The sequence below is a fragment of the Cydia splendana genome, chromosome Z (assembly GCF_910591565.1).
Source record: "Cydia splendana chromosome Z, ilCydSple1.2, whole genome shotgun sequence".
In the NCBI taxonomy this organism is placed as follows: domain Eukaryota; kingdom Metazoa; phylum Arthropoda; class Insecta; order Lepidoptera; family Tortricidae; genus Cydia; species Cydia splendana.
The window spans coordinates 10,893,995-10,914,206 of record NC_085987.1 but is presented as its reverse complement, the minus strand read 5'-3'; the positions used below and the strand labels follow the sequence as shown (position 1 = coordinate 10,914,206).

At 37.3% G+C, this 20,212-nt stretch overlaps 1 protein-coding gene across 2 annotated transcripts in view; it reads left to right on the top strand.

Annotated features, from left to right (window-relative positions):
* Positions 1–20,212, top strand: part of LOC134804200 (uncharacterized) — a 78,685-nt gene that overhangs the window by 35,647 nt on the left and 22,826 nt on the right. Inside the window, exons 3-5 of one of the 2 annotated variants that reach the window (XM_063777155.1) lie at positions 7,631–7,713; positions 8,814–8,946; positions 17,921–18,011. In XM_063777155.1, the coding sequence (XP_063633225.1) occupies positions 7,647–7,713; positions 8,814–8,946; positions 17,921–18,011 (291 nt within the window). In that variant the 5' untranslated portion in view covers positions 7,631–7,646. Of the gene's footprint in view, positions 1–7,617; positions 7,714–8,813; positions 8,947–17,920; positions 18,012–20,212 lie in introns of those variants that run through there. The other variant, XM_063777154.1, reaches the window with a different exon arrangement.

The window sequence follows — 20,212 nt, the reverse complement described above, 5'->3', positions numbered from 1 at the left end:
GCCTAAGCATATGAAGTTTTTATCAAAACTGGTTAAACGGAACCCAGTTGCCCCCGTTGCGAAAGGCACTCCGCGGTGAACTCGTCGTCACATTAAGGTGTTTTTTCACTTGTGTGACAGCAAACTTTAAGGGGTATAATAACTATCAGTTCTTTACTTTGCAAGTTTTGATTTTTACAATCTTTTTCCTAGCTTAACTCAGTACTTTTATATTTGTAGAAAGTAGAAACATTCTACCGACTTTAATTAAAATCCTGTAATTATAAATTTCCGGTGACGAATTTTGGCGACAAATAAATAAAGATGGTCACAAGGTGGCTAAACGAATTCTGATGGAAAACATCGAGTGTGGCTTTATCTGATGTTTTTGGGTAGATATATGAAACGTGGAAAGGTTAGGGGTACTGTCAGCAATATTATTATAGCGTGTATTTATAAATGTCAATTACTACTAATGACAATAACTTGTAAAACTTTACTATGGATTCCTTTACTTCGAATATTAGCAAGATGTCACATATTAGTTTCAGCTAGCTGCTATTATTATAATCCATTTTGAAAAAGAAAGACATTAGATACTAGTGCTCAATCTATTGGTGCATGTGTGAGTTGTTAATGGCTACTTAAAGTAAAAGAAATGCAAACACGCCTAAAAAGGAGGTTAAATTATAGAATTGAAACAAAATAAATTACATTTTAATAGGTGCTATTAACTAAATTAATGACAAGTCGTGGCATACCGGAACGCTGTTACGGCTTACTACCTCTTATGACCGCGATCGACAGTCACGGTCACTAATTACAGTGATGATTGGTCAGTTCATATTTTTAGGTCAGGTATTGCTTTCTATTTTATTTTACATATAGCTACATCATTTCCAACGACACGTCTTTGCCGATAAATAAGGCAGAATAATGGATGGGCATGCTTCGTTGCAATTGCAAAGTAATTTTATTTCTTGTTTAGCAGCTCCATTGTGTGGATCGCAATACGACTTGATAACCCTTTCTTTTCACATAGCATTAAGACGTAACCCCACTGTGTGTAAGTGTAGGCAGAGACAGCTAACAGGAAATATGAACTGTAATTTCATTGTACGAAGCAGCGTGGTAAATAATTACACAGGTCAGATAGTAGCGCATCCATATTGAAATTACCTACTATACTAATCCATTTGGAGGCGGCATGGGAACGCGAAGCTATTGTATATTTAATGAAAATCGGCTTCATGCATAATATAAAGTCACGTTGATTACTTGATTATTAGATATGATATGATGATTAGCTTTGATTCATTAAAATATTCTGCATTGTTCGATGTTCTCCACCAGTATTTGTATTATAGCAGTTTTTGTTTAAATTTTATAATGGATTATCATAATTCCTAATACTGCTGAACAATGTTATGAAGTTATGACAAAGACGACCATGTGAAGTAAATAAAAATATTACAGTGGCATGTCATTATGATATTCATGTGGCATTACGTTGTTAACGTGACGCTCTAGTTCACTGTTATAACGTAAAATGCTTTTAGTTTTCGAGTTAGCAAACTGTGCCTATGATCTACCGGCGACGTCGGAAGTAAGTAGGTTTAACCGTTAAATTGGGCTATTTGTGTACGCATCTTGTGCGCAGCGGTGGTTGCACTGTGCGCGCCTCCGCGATACGCTCTTGCGCATCGTGATATAACTGTTACAATCATTATGTGACATATGAATCACATCACCGTGTTCTTCTGCTCGTACGTTAATTGCGATCTGCATACGGTATGCCGTAGTTACTGTTCTGATGCCGTTCGGAATTTAACTGCTTCCTCCATCCCGTTTGTGATTATAATATTTATCTCGTTAAGTTCACACAGCGCCGGTTTGTAGCGCGATTAATGACTAACAGTCAAATTGATTTCAAAATTGCCTCGTTAATGGGAAGTTTGTTTTATTGATAGGTAGGTGTTTCATAATTTAACGCTTTAACAGATTAGACGTCTAGTTTTAGAAATATTTTGTTCTTAACTTATTTGGTCGACGCCGGTCCAATAATAAGTAGATAGGTAGTTATTCTAAACTTTATGTAGGTATATGATTTAACGAGCAATGTATATAGGAATGTAATAAAATTAAGCATGTATTTTTGATACAACCACAATAGCATATAGTAAGCGTCAAGGTATAGGTAGTATAAGCAATGTGATGAACAAACTTTCACATGTTTTATTAAAACCAGCCAAGAGCATATCGGACCATGCTCAGTGTTAGGGTTCCCATGCAAAACTTAATACTATCCATACGAACATATATTAGGCTCTATTTCGTTTCATGGCACTAAAATCTGTCTCGATTTTTGTGTTAAAGTACCTATATAAAAATGTACTCTGTATATTTGTATAATCAGTAACTGCTCAATCCATTTCCTTGATTTTATGAAATTGGGGTTTACGAAGATGAGTTAAAAAATAATTTGAGGGAAAGCAAAATTACCATTTCTTTTGCATTTACCTGCTCGTATCAGATCTATGAGCTGGGGCCTATTTCTCGTACGTTACAAGTTCACAAGTCTACAAGCTTACATTTAAAATTTCATTGTACAAGTGTGTTTTAATTCTGTTTCTCGTAGGAATGATTACTACAAGTGCTACAAGGCGGCTGTCTAAAGTTAGAAAATAGGTTTGTTTACTATGCAACAAAAAGGAAATGCAATGGCCATTATAAATGTTATCTTAATGTCAATGTCACTGTTATGCATCATAATCTTAATAAGAGAAAAATAAAATGGCTGACTTGTGTTTTCGGAATATACAAGCGTATAATAATACAAGTAGTAATGAAAAGCGTTTCTCAAAATTATCAATTACAAGTGTAAAATCAAACTCAGTTTCGTCAGTCACTCTATGAATGTTTACAAGCTTCAGGGTGGGTCAGTTTTTTTTTTATAATACGGGTGAATTTGTTACAAAATTATTATGTTATTGGATGGTTATTGGTCATTTACTGGTTCTTTCCCAATTATAATAATTTCATAGGAATGAGTTTACTGTTTTTTTTTTGGAGAATAAAAGCTAAATTTAAATAATATTACTGATTTTAACGAAGTGCATTCAAAACTTACACGTTTGAGATCTTAAAAATACAATATCTTCATTTATTTATTAATCGATTTTTACCAAAAACGCATATTAGCAGTTTATAGAGGCTCCTCATTATTTCGTGATAAGTCACAAGCTACAAGTATAAAGTACAGCTTTTGAGAAACGAATTTACTATTTTAGTATATAATATCTACTAGTGTTTGTTAACTTGTGAAACAACAACACTTGTGAAAACTCTTTTATCCCCGCTCTTGTAACAATTATACATTTACGTGAAACGGAAACTTGTAAAAAATATTGAAATTCAAGCGTTACCATAGATACACACTTGTATTACAAGACTTGTAACGTACGAGAAATAGGCCCCTGGTCTAATCGGTTACAAAATATATATTTTACTAATTTTCTCATCTTAGCGCATCCTATTCCTAACTAGCTTAGGATCCGTTTGGCAACCCAGGGGAAATGAGTTATTAGGAATCAAACCGGTTCCCTCACGACATTTTGCAAGAGCGACTGGTAAACATCGAATGATAGTACGTACATAACGTCCAAGAAAATTTGGGAGTTGCCTGCCTGGTTACCTAACGCTAGGCTAGACACACAATAGGTAAACATAACCAGGATTTAAACCCAACCAATATTATAGCATAATATTATCTGCGATAACCGCATCATACTCATGAAAAAATATTATCAGAGTAGGTATGTTAGATTTTAGCATAATCTTACAACTCCCACAACAAGTGGATCGTTAGTGCGTCTTTAAGCAAAAATGAGCCAATTGACCCGGAATACATATATGTGTCATTCCGGAAAGAATAGCCTCTTGAAATGACGTGGTTGTGTTAGTGCGAATGTGTATCAATAAGTATGTTGTGTAAGGTAACGCTGGGAGAATATCTCGGCTAAGTCGTCGGGGCTGGTGTTAGAAGCGAGGTAACTGTTTCCAGCGGCTCCCGGCACGACGCACAAGCCGTACAAGGCGAGTAAATATCAAGTTTGCGTTAGAAACGCTATCATAAATTGTATCTTTGAGTAAATTCCTGTTAGGAAACAAATCTCTTCTGCATACTTGCTGGATTCCGCATTGATAAGCTTTTTATGTAAAACTGACGCAAATAACAAATTCACATAGATTAAAAGTCGTTACTTTTACTTGTGATTGATTCGAGTAGCGGTAACGTGTTGGAGTAAATACCTAAACATAATGTATTACTTACGTTTTTTAATTGAGCAAAGAAATGCAGATTTATGCTCCATTGCATTATCTGAATGAACGTCTAAAATGTGGTAGGTATTGAGTTATTTTCAATGTGTACTCAATTTAGCCTTGCTATTGAACATATCAGATCGTGCATAACGTTATAGAATAGTGGAAAGCTGTTTAAATCATTAACTATGTATAAAATATTTCATTTCGTTTCTAAATAGATAGTACATACAACAATCGCCTTACTTTCACGTTTACAAATGATCATTCATTCGGCTTAATAAAAAGACTAGTGAAAGCGATATTGCGATGCAAAAAAGTAAATGAAAATTCGTGTCACTGACTTTCCTATTAGCTTTCGTGCTTGCAACCGCGGTGATCTTGACCCGCATTCGAGTTGCAAATCACCGGAAGTGAGTTTCAGCCGGTGATGGGCGCGCGGCCTCATCAGCCTAATGTGCCGTCCGCCGCGCGCCGGTCCGTGCGCGTGATGCCTCCTCCCTGCGGCCGGCAAATAAACGATCTTCATTTTTGTTACATTGCTTTTACACTTCTACTACATTATCAATTTATCATTAACTTTACAACTGAAATACCGTAAAATGGGGTGAGTAGGGTTCGCGGGGAGAGATGGGTTATGAATGGGGGGAGAAGGGATGAAAGGGGGTGAGATGGGATTTTAAGGCTACTGCTACAAAAATAATGTATTCCAATTTAAAATGGAGCTATAGTAATAGGTACTCATAATAAAAAAAAATCTATCCAACAATCTTCCAAAATCACCTTTGTATGAAAACCCAACTCACCCCAAATACGAGGGACTACGGGGTGAGGTGGGATTTCCTGTTTATCGTCAAAGTTATGAAATGGAACTACCCAAAATAAAATAAAAACTAAAATATAAACGTCCGGAACACTTATTATGTACACCATTCAGTTTGCATATGTAAAAATAAAATGTTATCGAGGTTTGAATATCAGTTTTGCACCTACTCACCCCATTTTACGGTACCTAGTTCTTGCATTTTTTACAGCGGGAGTACATATGAGACAATGAATATGAGAAAATATTCGCTATAAATAAATAATACTTGATAAACAAAAAAAACACAATCACATTAAATAATTATAACTACTTCTAAAATCAAACTAATATGTCGTATAACTTAAAAACTAAAAACAAGACTGAAGTGAACCCATAAGTGTACCGTGAACAAAGTTTTGTACGGTACACTAAAAATGACTAAAAACTACCCTCCAATCCTTGGCCTCTCGGCAAGGTGCCCATCACGCAGGCAGCATTCCCGCGCTGTATCGCGATAGCGAGTCGTTACGCGAGAAAGCTGCCGGCGCGAGGGTGTTCTGTTGCCTTGATAGTATACTTACTTATCTAGTACAGTCACCTGCAATAATATGTTACTCTTCGAAGGCCACAAAAATATGTGACACGCTCTTATGGCTCTACAAATAAGATTGTATCAGATATTGTGTAACATATTATTGCATGTGACTGTACCTAAATTCATTAGGTATGTATTGTATGTTGATATTCCCAAACTTAATCGCAAAGAGAAATTGAAATAAGTAACATAATACTTGCAAGTACTGTCAGCCACAATAGTAGCGGATGAAACAACGAGCCAAAAGTGTCTGCCATCCCGGATAACTTTTCCAAATATAGATAAATCTCAAATATTCGCGTACAAAAGTATATATTTTACAGTTAATACATATAGGAACGTTACTTTTTGTTAAGCTGTTACAGAATACTTACTTTATACTTTATAATACCTTTACAGTAGGTACATATGGTGCTACTTTTCCGCCCTAGGCCTAGGGCGGGATTAAAGACAATAGGTACGTGCCTATGTCAAAAAATTAAAGGTATGTATGTAATGTAAAACGTTGTACCATACACGTGTGAAGGTGTTTTAACCGTTACCACGGTAAAAGATAACTTAAAACTGGAGCAGTGGGTCTACGAGGAAAAAAAATTACCCGTGGTCCCCTGTGGTACAAAAGCCGTGGTACCACGGTTAAAACATGCGTGTGAAAAGGGAATTCGCAACTCGTGTCGATTTAAAACAGTCCCTTCGGTCGTGTTTCAATTTATCGCCGGTCGTTGCGAATTTCTTACTTTTCGCACTTGTATCATAATGTACTATTGACGCTTTGTTTGACCCGCTACTTTTGATGCTGACTGTACAACAGCCGCGGCCTTTCGATTTTACTCATTGTACATGATAACAATACCGTCGCATTGTACACACAACTTAAGGAATTAGGACGGTGAGCTTCAGATCAGAACTATGTCGGAACGTAGTATAAACTTTTTGCCAGACTTTCTACGAAGTATTCTTGTTTTTATTAATTCCTATCGTGTTATTCTTCTGAAGGCGGCCGAGTTTACTTTCTAGAGTGTAATTGTCAGTGTATTAGCACCTTCATCGTAATGTTTATAATGGAGCTTATCAATCGATCGATTCTTTTCATTAATACATTGCCCTTGATACTTATACAGCTAATGTTGAAGGTAGTTCCCATAATAATTGTTTCTCGTAACTCTAATAAAAGTAAAACATGGAACTTTTTTTTATATCATGGGCTATGACATGGGGTTTTCCAAGAAGCGCGTATTCAGGGCTCTCAAGGGTCGGCAACACTTAAGGGGCTCCTCCGATCATTCTCATCAAGCGGCTCGTCTGCTCGTTTGCTGACCTCACACAATAAAAATGTCATGAATCTTTTCATGAACGACCGGTCGTGCCTAGCGGGTAGACTCTGCCTGCAAAGCCGATGGTCCTGGGTTCGAATCCCGGTAAGGGCATTTATTTGTGTGATGAGCACAGATACCTATTTCTTCCTGAGTCATGGATGTTTTCTATGTATTTAAGTATTTGTATATATCGTTGTCTGAGTACCCACAACACAAGCCTTCTTGAGCTTACCGTGAGACTTAGTCAATTTGTGTAAGAATGTACGTAACTACTTCTGGTACTACTTTTCGTTGCTTTGAGATTGTTGTACCTACCTGCTTATAAATAAAATAGAGCGAGTAGAACTATTGCATAGTAAAACTCGCTCTAATTTCTTTCTAATTACAAGCATACCACTTCGTACTTCAATTGGGGATTGGCCACTGAGTGACAGGGCACAACTACATATATGTAAATGGTAGTTTGAACCATATTGCCAGCACTAAAAATATAAACGTGATACGGAATTACGGGGGATTTTTTTTAATTTACCCCAACGCTGCCTACTATAATTTTTACACAGTTTTAGATTACTTAACATAGTTATATTAAATGCATTGTATTGTTCCCAGGCGTTGACTCGGCAGCATGAAGGGCGGAGCGCTGCGGCTGCCGCAGCTGGTGCTGTTAGCCCTGCAGGTTTCCTTCGTGCTTAGTGAGTACCGATTATATTTACAAAATACTTTCGTAGACCCAAGTTCAATTATTGTTGGCAAAATGTGATGGAGTAAATAAGTAACACTTGGTGTAATTAACGAGAATAAATGTTACTAAAGAAGGTAACACAATCATACAAGGTTGGGCCTACCCAACCCTAGGTGCACACTGCTGAAAGCCGATTTTGTTTTTAGTAAAATCATGATAAGTTCCACATTCGATCCTACAGCCTTAAGGATGACTCACGTTAGACCGGGCCGGAGCTTCCGACGCATCGTTTTTTATGGAAAGCGTCACGTGATCGCCTGTCATGTCATAGAAAAATAAGCGTCGGAAGCTACGGCCCGGACATGGCCCGGTCTAACGTGAGTCATCCTTTAGTTCACCATTGTAGGTAGTTTTCGTTGTTGTCGTCGTCATTCTCTTATCTAGTCTTACTCGCTACGCTGATTAACTTTATCCTGTTCTCCTTTAATGACATTCGTTTTCTTTTTGACTAAAATGCAAATCATAAATTATTCATACGTACAACCTTTTTTTATGTAAAACGTAAAATGTATTAGATTTCGGTACTAGATATAATGTATTAGACATACTAGTGAAATCACATACATAGGTGAATCTGGTAGGTAACCAGAATTTGGTTAGACCAGATTATTAGATATAGTATGAACTTGAGCTTTTAATTGCATACACATACCTATATGTAGGTACATATTACTTAGTTAGATACACGTACAAGTTGTACCTACAGTCAAGTTGTCGAAAATTTCAGGAAAATTTCCCAGGCATCAAAGGAAACTTTCAGTTTGGTAATGGAAAATTTCGATTCCTATATTGTACATGGCTTATCGCCAAACCTGGCTGACTGTGACGCACTTTATGATTACAAATATATTACCACTTCTAATACTCACTTTACAATAAACTAGGTACCTACCTACTAATCATATTCATAAAATATGAGAGACTCAAAATTTTCCAAGTGGACATTTCGCAATTTTGGAAATTTTCCTGTATGGTACAATTCTTATTAGGTATGTATTTCTTGTCCATCGAAGGTTTTTAGGCTAATTGTCAATAATCGTTTGTTAACAGGCCGAATCGCGTTCGAGAAACTTACGGACGTTGACTTCACGGGCACGGCGTACTACACAGTGCGCAACCTATCCCTGTACGAGTGCCAGGGCTGGTGTCGCGAGGAGCCCGACTGTCTCGCCGCTTCCTTCAGGTTAGTACTATCGCTAATTCGCTTAGGGCTGATTTAGACGGCGCGCGAACTCGCATGCCATTTTAGTTACATTGCGGACTGTTGGTTGCGTCAAATTCAACCGACCGATCAAAAACCGCAATGTAATAAAACTCGTATGCGAGTTCTCGCATCGTAAGGGCTCCTTTACGCTTATAGGTAACACTGGCGACCCGCCCCGGCTACGCACGGGTTACACAAAACCTTAACAAATTATATTCCTAAACCTTCCTCAAGAATCACTCTATTGATAGGTGAAAGCTGCATGAAAATTCGTTCAGTAGTTTTTGAGCTCATCGCGAACATAGGTACATACATACAGACAGACGCGGCGGGGGAGTTTGTTCAAATTTTGTTTTATATAAGGTGTAGTGATTGTACACGCTGTTAACTGATAATTTGTAAACTGTATTAACTACAAATATATAAGTCTTTTTACAGTTCAAAATGTAGCCAGTAACACTACAAGTGACTAGACATAGTCAGCGGCAAGGGATACGATGGAAAGCAATCAAAATGGATGTTCCGCATTCGATAAAAGTAGAAGCCGTCAGTAATGTACCTTTACCGCGGCCTCGCGTTCTTTTCCTTATGATAGGAGTAAAAAAAAACCGGACAAGTGCGAGTCGGACTCGCCCACCGAGGGTTCCGTACTTTTTAGTATTTGTTGTTATAGCGGCAACAGAAATACATCATCTGTGAAGATTTCAACTGCCTAGCTATCACTGTTCATGAGATACAGCCTGGTGACAGACGGACGGACGGACGGACAGCGGAGTCATAGTAATAGGGTCCCGTTTTTACCCTTTGGGTACGGAACCCTTAAAAACAGACTTTACAGGCTTATCGTATAACTAAGAAACAAAAACTATTCAACTACCTAAATAAAAGAAGGTTAAAGATTTTTATATTTATCAGTAAGAGTAGCTAGAGTCAGACCAATGTAACTTCGCAGCGTAGTGTTATTTAAACGTAATACGTTTAAAATAACACTTGCACGTCAGTGCTATAAAAATCGCTGCAGAGTTATCTTGGTCTGACTCCACTACATTCCGTACACACTATACATATACCCACCTATTACGCAAAAGTGATCTCAAAACCTACTCGTATCTGAAAATACACCCTGAAAAATCGACTTTAGTCCGTGTTTAATTTTCTAGCATGTTGCAATCTTCATTTCACTCCTGTGTAACCGTGTCAGATGCACCATTTAGGTTTTCATTTAGTGCTAAATGTAAATTAACCATCATTTCAGGAATTTAATCGAGTGCTACCGTTAAATGCGCTTATTCTGAGCTCGATGCCGATTGCTAATATCTGTTAAACCTCCCATCGACCACATCAAAAACAAGTATGCAAGTAAATTCCAATTAAAGCAAATTTTATATGTGACTTTCTAGCATATACATATTATAACATGACTGTATACAGTTCTTTTTATCTCCAGTGAATTAATTTAAAATGTTTCAGCAATAAAAAAAAAATCTTAATACTGCCGCCATCGGCTTAGAGAGTAAGCAATTTTAAACGGTTCTTAATTTATCGATCGTCATTATTATGATGTTTATAATTGTTACTTTCATTTTGTATTAAAGATTTGACGTTATGATATTCAATTAAATAATTGAACCATCAGCATCAGAACGTCGAACTCTTGATCTGACCCAGTGAGACTAATCTTTAATCGAACAAAACGCATCACATCTGATCAAAGCCATGACTCGTCATTCCTTAACTGCCGATCACGAAAATGTATAAACTGACGTGTCAGTGATTCGGACACGACCCTAACCCAAATGTCTCAGATAACAGATCGGACGAACATGAATGTTCACTAATTCACTGAGCTTCGGTAACAGTAAGCTCAGATCTAAAACCAAACAAGACTAGATAACTAAAATAATCGCATTTGACGATAAAGCAGTATGACAGGTCTTACTTCTCTCAAGGTTACTTCGTTGCATTTCTGATAAATGAACAGAGAAATCATAATCCAGAACGAAAATAACGTTTTAGCCACAGAAGTTATGTTTGCGCTGTGTGTACCAAATTACAAATGTTTTTGTCACTTCCGACAGGCAGTCCAATTCCAACTTGATATTTTGGCTTAATGCTTAATATGTTAAGTGGCAGGTATCTAGAATTGATAAAAATACGTATAAACATATGAGTCAATTAGTTGCGGTCATTGGTTGGTCACAGCTAAGGTCGGAGCTCGGAATGTGTGTCACTCTGCCGCACGTCCTCCGCGGTTCAGGCATTCCAATGACACGCTCTTGGCTAATAACAATGTGCCTCGAGAACCGTTGGCAACAAACCGTGTAAAAGCGGAAACCAACCTCGCCGCGCTCCAAATTGGATAACAGTAAAAGTGATCGCATACGTTTTCAATAGATTATTGCAGCTCTCTTCAGTTTCCATTACTATAAAACCTATTATTGTCCGATGTAATGATCCGCATAACGCACTAACTTATTAGTTATTGAATTTTAATATGTAGGTAATCATTTACGGACGGAGGGAGTTGCTGAGCGCTTGCTTGATATGACACTGTACTTGGTATTGGTAGGTAACTCTTTGAATACAGTTTTTAACTTATTGGTAATTAGACTAATTAGTTTACTGAATAATAACTTTACATTAATCATTATTTGTTTACTAAAATCTAACATTAAACAATATGTGTATACAGTAAGTGAACACGAGTCTCCTTTTTTTGAAATCGGTAAAAAAATAAATGGCATTAGTGTTAACTGACGCGAACCGTGTAACAGTATAACAGCGCTCGTTAGATTCCTCGAAATCAATTTAAACCAGATCGATTGAAAATCAATTCGGTATCCTATTAACAGTGTGAAATTTTTCGAGCTAATATATGTATCATTGTTACTAGCTGCCTACCCAAAGAAATGCCCTAAAGAAACACTGAGAATAAATTTGGGTCACCATTACCATTCATAGGTCGTAAAAGCAACCGTTGTGCACTTGTATCTATGGGACTGAGAGTTTTTTAACAAACAGTATGATGCTTATAATATAACATGTATGATAAATACAAGCTCTGAAGTATCGAAAAGTACAGGTACCTACCTGATGTGATGTGAATGTATAAGCTTTTCGGATCAGGGTGGGCCTGTAGCGATAAATGTATTGTTCCTGCTACGTTTGTATGCCTGAGACAACATTTTTATTGGGATCATGACCTCGTATCTCGACTGATCATCTGATGCTGTCAGGAAACAGATTATATCTTTTCTTTACGACCGCTTTTCGTAACTGTTGCAAATGTTTCGTTAGTCTCTAAAGATAGCATTAGCTTTCACTGTGGAATCCTTCTAATTGATTGTTTTTTGGCGACTATGAAATTGTGATTCTCGATGTCTAGGCCTAATACTACTACTATTAAAACTGTTCAAGAGTATTTCGGGTCAAGCTCTATTTTGTGTCGATAAGTGTTTTTTTAGAATATTAAAACTAAAACATGATTGTTTTGTCGACAAACGACTGACTAAAATTAAGTAATGACTTGAATAATCCAGCATTAAGTACTATGAAAGGTGTTACTCCTTGTTGGCGGCGTACGTGTAGTGTAGGTAAGGAACAACTTAGTAAGTTAGGCTGTACAGTATATGACTCCGTCGCGAATTGCTTGAGACAATTTCACCATAATCATAAAACATAGGTACATATACAATGTAATGAGATCAGTATTAAAGTTAATGAATAATAAGTTTATATTTTTACAAGCTTCCTGTCTACGACTTTTTGCACATCTCAATATTTTTCATATTACCTGAACTTACTGGTGAAGTGAACATTTGCTTTATTTGATAATAATCTTAAAAGATAATGGTGTAGTAGGTTAACACTGAAATGAAGTGGAAATGAAATAACTAACAAAATAAGGGATGTGTTACAACTGACCTTTGGAGGTTTTCGATCTAGCAACTCACTTCTCTTACTTACGGTTCTACACTCCTATTGTTTTGTTTTTAATTAATAACACTATTATGTTTATTAACTTTACTTGTAACTAACTAACAATGTCATAAATCTAATAAAATCTATCAAGTCAACCAACTCCTTATAGCCGTATCGATTTGGTTAAGTATGTAGCATAATTTCTAAAATCAAATTTCCTAAGTACGAAATTCCTAAAGACAGAACATCGGGATCCTATCTCGTCGCATAATAATTGATTGTCATAATGTAATGTTACGCATAAAACTCTTTTCGCATATTTTTTCTCCAGCTGAAACAGAAAGTATTTTCTAAAATATTTTGCATAGGTTGTATAGAATAGGGTAGGTTAGGTTAGGTTTGTGTTATAATTTTTCAGAAATGTTACTATTTCCAGCACATTAACAATTATGCGAAATGAGTTTTATGCGTAATATTACATTAGGACAATCAATTATTATGCAACCCAATATAGACCCCAGAACATCGAAAATCAAAATGTCTAATGTACGAAATTCCTAAAGATACATGTCCTACGGTTAATCAACCTATTTTTTAAATGTCTAAAGTACAATACTGCTAGTGCACGAAAATACTAACGACCTTTTTTCCTACGTTCAGTTGACCTAAGTTTCAAATGTATAAATTGCGAAATTTCTAACGACATTTGTCCTACGTTTAGCTGACCTTAGCTTAAAGACTAACGTACAAAACTTTCTTTTCAAAAAACATTTCCTTTACAATTTAACTAGACGGAGCCCCGCAGCGGGGCTCCTATTTCTGGGCGGTTTGCCCTTCGGGCATCTGAAGCTACCTAATGAACCTGACCTACCTACCTCTCTATGCTTTTTCCCCCAAAGTGTACTGTTTTCACGTCCGTGACTAAACTAAATCAATAGGTAGGTAGGTTAGGTTCGTTAGGTAGCTTCAAATGCCCGAAGGGCAAGCCGCCCAGAAATAGGAACCACGCGTAGCGGGGCTCCGTCAACTCAGAGTAAGAAGGAAATGTTCTCGGAAATATTGATTTTTCAATATATTGTCATCAGGCTTTTTGAACGTAGCTATTTTGAGCACTAGACATATTGACTTTCAAAGTATTGTCCTTAGGCATTTTGTACAAAGGAATATTGATTTTCGAAAATAAGATCGTTCGATTAAAGTGTATTAGGACATGCATTTTTAGGAATTTCGTACATTAGACATTTTGATTTTCGATGTTCTGTCTTTAGGAATTTCGTACTTAGGAAAATTGATTTTAGAAATTATGCTATATAACCATCGAATTGAAACTTTACAAGCTTTTTTTCGCGATTTCGGGGTTGGTCCCATAGTAAAAGTAGCTCAGTATAATCCTAAAACCTCGGTGGCAACAGGGATGCAGTTAAATTTTAGCCACCGTGTATATGCTACGGATGACAATACAATAATTTGGTACCACTATGCTGATCTGATGATGGATCCAGAACATGGATAAGTGGAAGTGGCGAACTCTTCGGTTGCTACAATTAAACCCTACAAGATTGGGCTCATATGATAAAAAAATATATTTAGTTAAGCAGAAACTTATTGAAACTAAGTAAAGAGACGCTATGCGAATATTTTGGATAACAAGGCGAGGTGAATTGGCACCATATAGTTCGTTTGTTTTAGCATTAGAAAGAACTTCGCAGAAGTAAGCTTGTGGTTCCAAATCCGGCACTTTTAGCGGTAATAATTTGAAGTAAATTATATGTATTGACCATGCTACATTAGATAATTCAATAATTATTAACAATTAAAGAGTCTGATAAAAACTGCACGCTTGCTTCTGTGGAGTTCTTTCTAATGCTAAAAAAACGAACTATAGTTAATAGATAAGGATGCCAAATGTTTACAAAGCTGGAGGCTCTTAACAAGAAATCGAGTGTAATAAAGGAATCGGCAGCCACAGCGGGGCCGCCCGCGGCGTTATCGGCTGCGGATCAATATTCAACTCACCGTCCACTGCACTTTACGAGTAATATAATTCCGTCCATTTACTATAGCGGTAATCCAGAGCTGCTAAGCGAGATGCACAGGAAGCCTGCAGTCCGCACACGGTACCAAGCAAAATATACATAGGTATATCGTTGTTTCAAGCAATAAGACATCATTTTAAAGTAGTTGTTCCAAAATGTAGTCTTTTCTACGCAGTTTTTTGAGTTGAGCTAGCCAAAAATTTATAAGCAGACAGATTGCAAAGCCTTAGTTAACTGGAGCTTTATTCTATATTTAACAAAAATTGGATTTACCTATTTAAAATTCATGATAGCCTTGTACTGTTCTTACTACCTACAATTCCAAATAGAATAAACATGACATGGATTGGGACGATAACTTGTAATAAATAAATTCTATTGATCATCTTCATGCTCGGCTTGTTGCTGAGAATAGGCCTACTAAAATATTCTAACGAGTAAAAACTAAATATCTAAATACCGCCTAAACCAGCAATACAATTTTTCTGAATTTTTGCCATTTACTCTGTAAACATGTCTCAAAAAGCAAAAACTCTTATGATATCGATACGATTATTTGTTTAGGCGGAAGGTATCACAACTCCGCCATTTTTAAACATTTCCAAAAACCGTACCGACAAAATAATTCTATTTAATCATAGAATCTGGTCCTACAAAGAAGAGAACATCCGGACATACAAAGCAAAATACCCGAGTGGAAACGTAGACCTTCGCTCCGCTTCGGTCAATAAGTATTGGGGAGTTCGCTTAGTTGCTCACAGATATCATACTCAATCACAATCAGACATAGAGTTTGATGAAAATGGGCACCTATCACCATTTACCGTTAAAGTGTATGGCTCCATTGAAATTAAAAGTGTTAAATAAGTAATCTATATACCAGGAACCCAAGTAGGTCCCTAGAATACATCCAAATATAACAAAAAGATAGACATATTTACGCATTACATTAATATTGAGGAGTAAATTACATTCAACACAGAAATAACATTTAAGAGCAATACAATTCGAATGAGATAGCTTTATTGGGATAAAGTCATCACGAGCAAGGCAATCGGAATTGGACGCGTCATCCATCATTAACTAACCATATATCAAACCTGCGCGCCAACCATTCTTACGAGTATAGTATTAATGCAAGACAGTTGGGTGCTTATTGCATCTTCCCTATCATTATTATTTTACCTGCAGCAAAACATGGCATGTAAGATTTATTACGGTTGTTGTGAAATCAAAGAAACTCAACGTTTCTAGTGTTTCTATATAATTAGTTGATACATGTACCTACATATCGCCTCAGCACAAACTTGCCAATACAAATAAGGGATTGAATATTTTTGTTGCCATAGCGCTCGATAATCTGGTGTATTCCCATTTATCCCTGCCCCACGTGACCGCCGCCATAGGTAGAGTTGACCAAGAAAAGTTTGAAGAGATTTTTCTTGGTCTAACTCTAGGTACTTGCCTCTATAGGTACTGAGGTATATGCGATGCTACTCAAATGTTTCATCGCTCTGATCAGGTCCTGTGAAGCTAAATTAAATACAAATTGTCGAGACAAACGGTAAACCGCTCCGTTATCCGACAGCAACTGTGTAACGCGCTGCGTACCATTTTAATGTCGTTTAATTCCTAAGAAACATGCAGTCGCTACTCCGTCGCCGACTACGTCGCGTCGGTTGTCGCCGGTATTGCTAGTTATATTTTATCCTTGATCGCAGACTGTCCGAAGAGAACACTGCAAAGCCTGTGTTAGCCTTAGAGAAAAGTGACCTACAGGGGGATAACTAGTTAAGTATGTACAAGTATTAGGGAGTAGGTACCGGGCAAAGAGTTTACAGTACAAAATGCTGAGGTAGGTCACTTGGATACCTTAAATATAATTCGCTCCGAAAACAGATAAACAGGGATCAGTTGGTTATTATTTTATTACATCTCAATAGGTACTTAATTTCTCACCCAACACACCATTTGGGCTAACGTCGTTAATAAATGTCGCCCACTGCAGAAAATATTATTTAGGCAACAGTGTTGATAACCCTCACTTTGATATAACTTGCATTTAGAAGTAAGTGTCCGTATGCAGAGCTATTGATTTGTGAAGTTGCGGTTATGCGATCGCGTTTCTCTCCACTGTGAGTCCAGTAGCAGGCACTTCCCGGGGCAATGCTCGGCGGTCTATTCCCGGCATTCGTCAGCCTGCGCCACGTGTCCTAGCTAAATTCCGCGGCACGCAATCTCATGTGCACTCATCCTTCGTAAATAAGAGTATCCTCATATGAAAAGCACATTATCACTTCCTCTACCTGTTTGAGGGGGTTTTTTTTAATTAAATTTGTACGGATTTCCAGATAAGTTTGTTGTCCAAGAAAATATCTGTACCTATTAAAAGGTATTATAATTATAATTATTCAGCGCTTAAAGATGCTCAATATACGCTAGAAAAGATGCTTACATCAATAATAAACCTCTCCTGTATCTGTTTCTTCATCCCATACTTGCATACGTTTGGCTTTACATTATTAATACAGCGAAAAACTTTCATGTCTATCATGTATGCCAATCCTAAAACGGCAAGAAATAAAGTGGAACGAAGAGAAATTGTTAATAACTACATGCTGTATTCCAAATTGTCACTATTATATTCTATAAATTCTAGGTCGTGTGACTAAGATTCTCTTCCCTGGAAATCTTACCAGTTGGCAAATATAATAAAGCTATTTATATTCCGAATACAAATTGATGATTCACGCTTTTACGACTATTCACACAAAAATTTAGAACTGTATGTATAATTGAACTGAAATTAAAATGAAATAAGACAAGCAAACAAATGAATAATTCCCATTCGATTTAATTCTTAGACGTATCTTTTTCGGATTTTATTTGTTAAAAATCTTTTGGGTCTATTATGAGTAGTTAACCGAATATTAGGCGTGCATTATGTTATTGTTGAAATAGTCTATTTGTTACAATAATATGATTGTTTGTTTCAGCTTCGTTTTAAACCCCCTGACGCCTGTACAAGAGACTCGTTGCTTGCTGCAGAATGACACTCAAGCAAATAACCCAATGGCCACTCCGCAGGTTTGTTACCATTACATTTTGCGTATTCGAAAAGCGACCATAACTAATTTTAAATTGACTATTTTTAATCATTTATTTACATACAATATATATACAGTGGTACTACTAAACTAAATTAATAACTAGCTTAAATCTAAAATAGGCCCTTGAGGCATTGTACCAAGGATGCTGGCGGCATTTCCTCGCTGTATCGCAATGCTGATACGTTGTACGAGGTAGCCGCCATCTCTTCGGTCACCAGTTACGTCAACCAGACGCTTCGCGATTTCTGCGAACAACTTATGCGCGCTGGGACCCCATGGACCTAGAGTTTCAACTCCAAATGGTACAAAATGGTACTCTCTACCGAGGCTCTTATATTTGTTACGTTTTAGAATTTCGGCGCTTTCCGCCGCTCCGCCCGCTTTTACAGTAGTCCGTTGGAGGTGGGACGATGCCAGTGTGTCTACGCAGGTAGCATCCCACACCAACATCCGTCCCAAGCTCCATGACAAGATAATCCGTGGTGTCCCAGTCGGTCCACGTCCGTGCCACAAGAGCATATGTGTGGCGCACACACCGAAACCCCGAGTCGCAAACCAGTCGCCAGTCTAAGGGAGGCCGGATCCAAGAAAGTACCAGTATTGGGCGAAGGATGGGCATGTAGCCAGTAACCGGCTTCCCGGGCTCCGACCGCCAAAAGCCTCGCGCGGTCTGGACCTGTACAGTTGTTTAGGAGAGTATTGTAAGTTAAATCACAGTAAACATTATCCCAACTCCTTTGTGAATTTGGGTTGTCTGGAAATTGTTTGCCTGGGCAAGCAATTTTAAAAGCATTTTTGGCGTCCTCAAAGCCCGCGATCTCACAGTTTGTGGGCAAAGCCCTTAAGATATTTCCTATGAGACCAGACGTGCTATGAGTGGACGCCAAAAAGGCTGGGGAAGCCACACTGGAAATTGTGCGAATTCCTAAACCTCCAAACCGAATAGGGAGGGACGCTTGAGACCAGGAAGGCTCACTTAGCTGAATGTTTAGAATCGTCTCTAAACTAATTTTGATCAAATCATCTATGGGCGACAATAAATTTTGATGTTTCCAGAAAGGACAACAGCGGAGCACATACGTAAATTTAGGGACAAAAAGGCAGAATTTAAGAATCACAAGAGCATAATGAGGGCTAATTTCGAGTAAGCGATCCGTGTGACTTTTGAATTTAGTTATGGAGTTAGAAATATAATCGGGAAAAGATTCTTCGAATATAGGAGAACCCAGGAGGCAAAGAGAATACTTGTCTACTGATTTGATATTGGGAGTCAGATCGTCAAATTCGGTCAAAGTACAAGAAGATTTTTGAATAATTTACTGAAATTCAGTTCTAAACCAATATTTTCGAAACTACTCTTAATAAAAGACAAATCAGAGAGTACAGTATTCACGTCGCCTCCTAGGGTTCCGTCATCTAAGTACCACACATTGAATTTTGATTTTAAATTTTTGATAATTGGATTTATAGCCAAACTAAAAATTGCTGGCCCGAGAGGGTCACCCTGCTGACAGCCAACCTCAGAAGATAATTCATGTGACTTGTACATTAATTTAGATGAGTCTGAATAGCAAAAGAAAAGGTAATTGTATAGTTCCGGAATTTTGTCCTTAACTTCTGTCAGCAAGGTGTCTCTACTAACCGAATTAAAATCATTTTTATTATTTTTAACGTCAATTTTGACAACAATTTCGCAATCATCGAGTGAAAGGTAGGTCCTTAGGGCATGGACGGCTGCCTCGCACCCACCTTTCGTGCCGAAACCTAGCTGTATTGGTTCAAAAAGGGATTGTAATTTTGATCTAATGTGTCTAACCGCAATTTTTGAAGCCAGACGTCGTATTGACTTAGATTGGAAAAGATTTGGGTTGGATTGAATATTCGAATCAAACAGTTTTTTTAATTACATAGGACCATTAGAAAAAAAACATGACAAAATAACAAACCGGTGAATCAATTCAAATATTTATACTAAAAACACATGTTCTGAATATGTAATTGGCTAAACTTGATATTTATGAATTGCTTACAAATAAGTTATAGCGTTATCCGTTGTGAAGAGGCCACCATTAAGCGAATGCTCCGTTACAAATACTGTAGTATTCTACCGGTGACTATATTAGACTAAACCGAACTAACCCAACAAACTCGTCGTTTCGTATAAGGCATTGAGGAAGA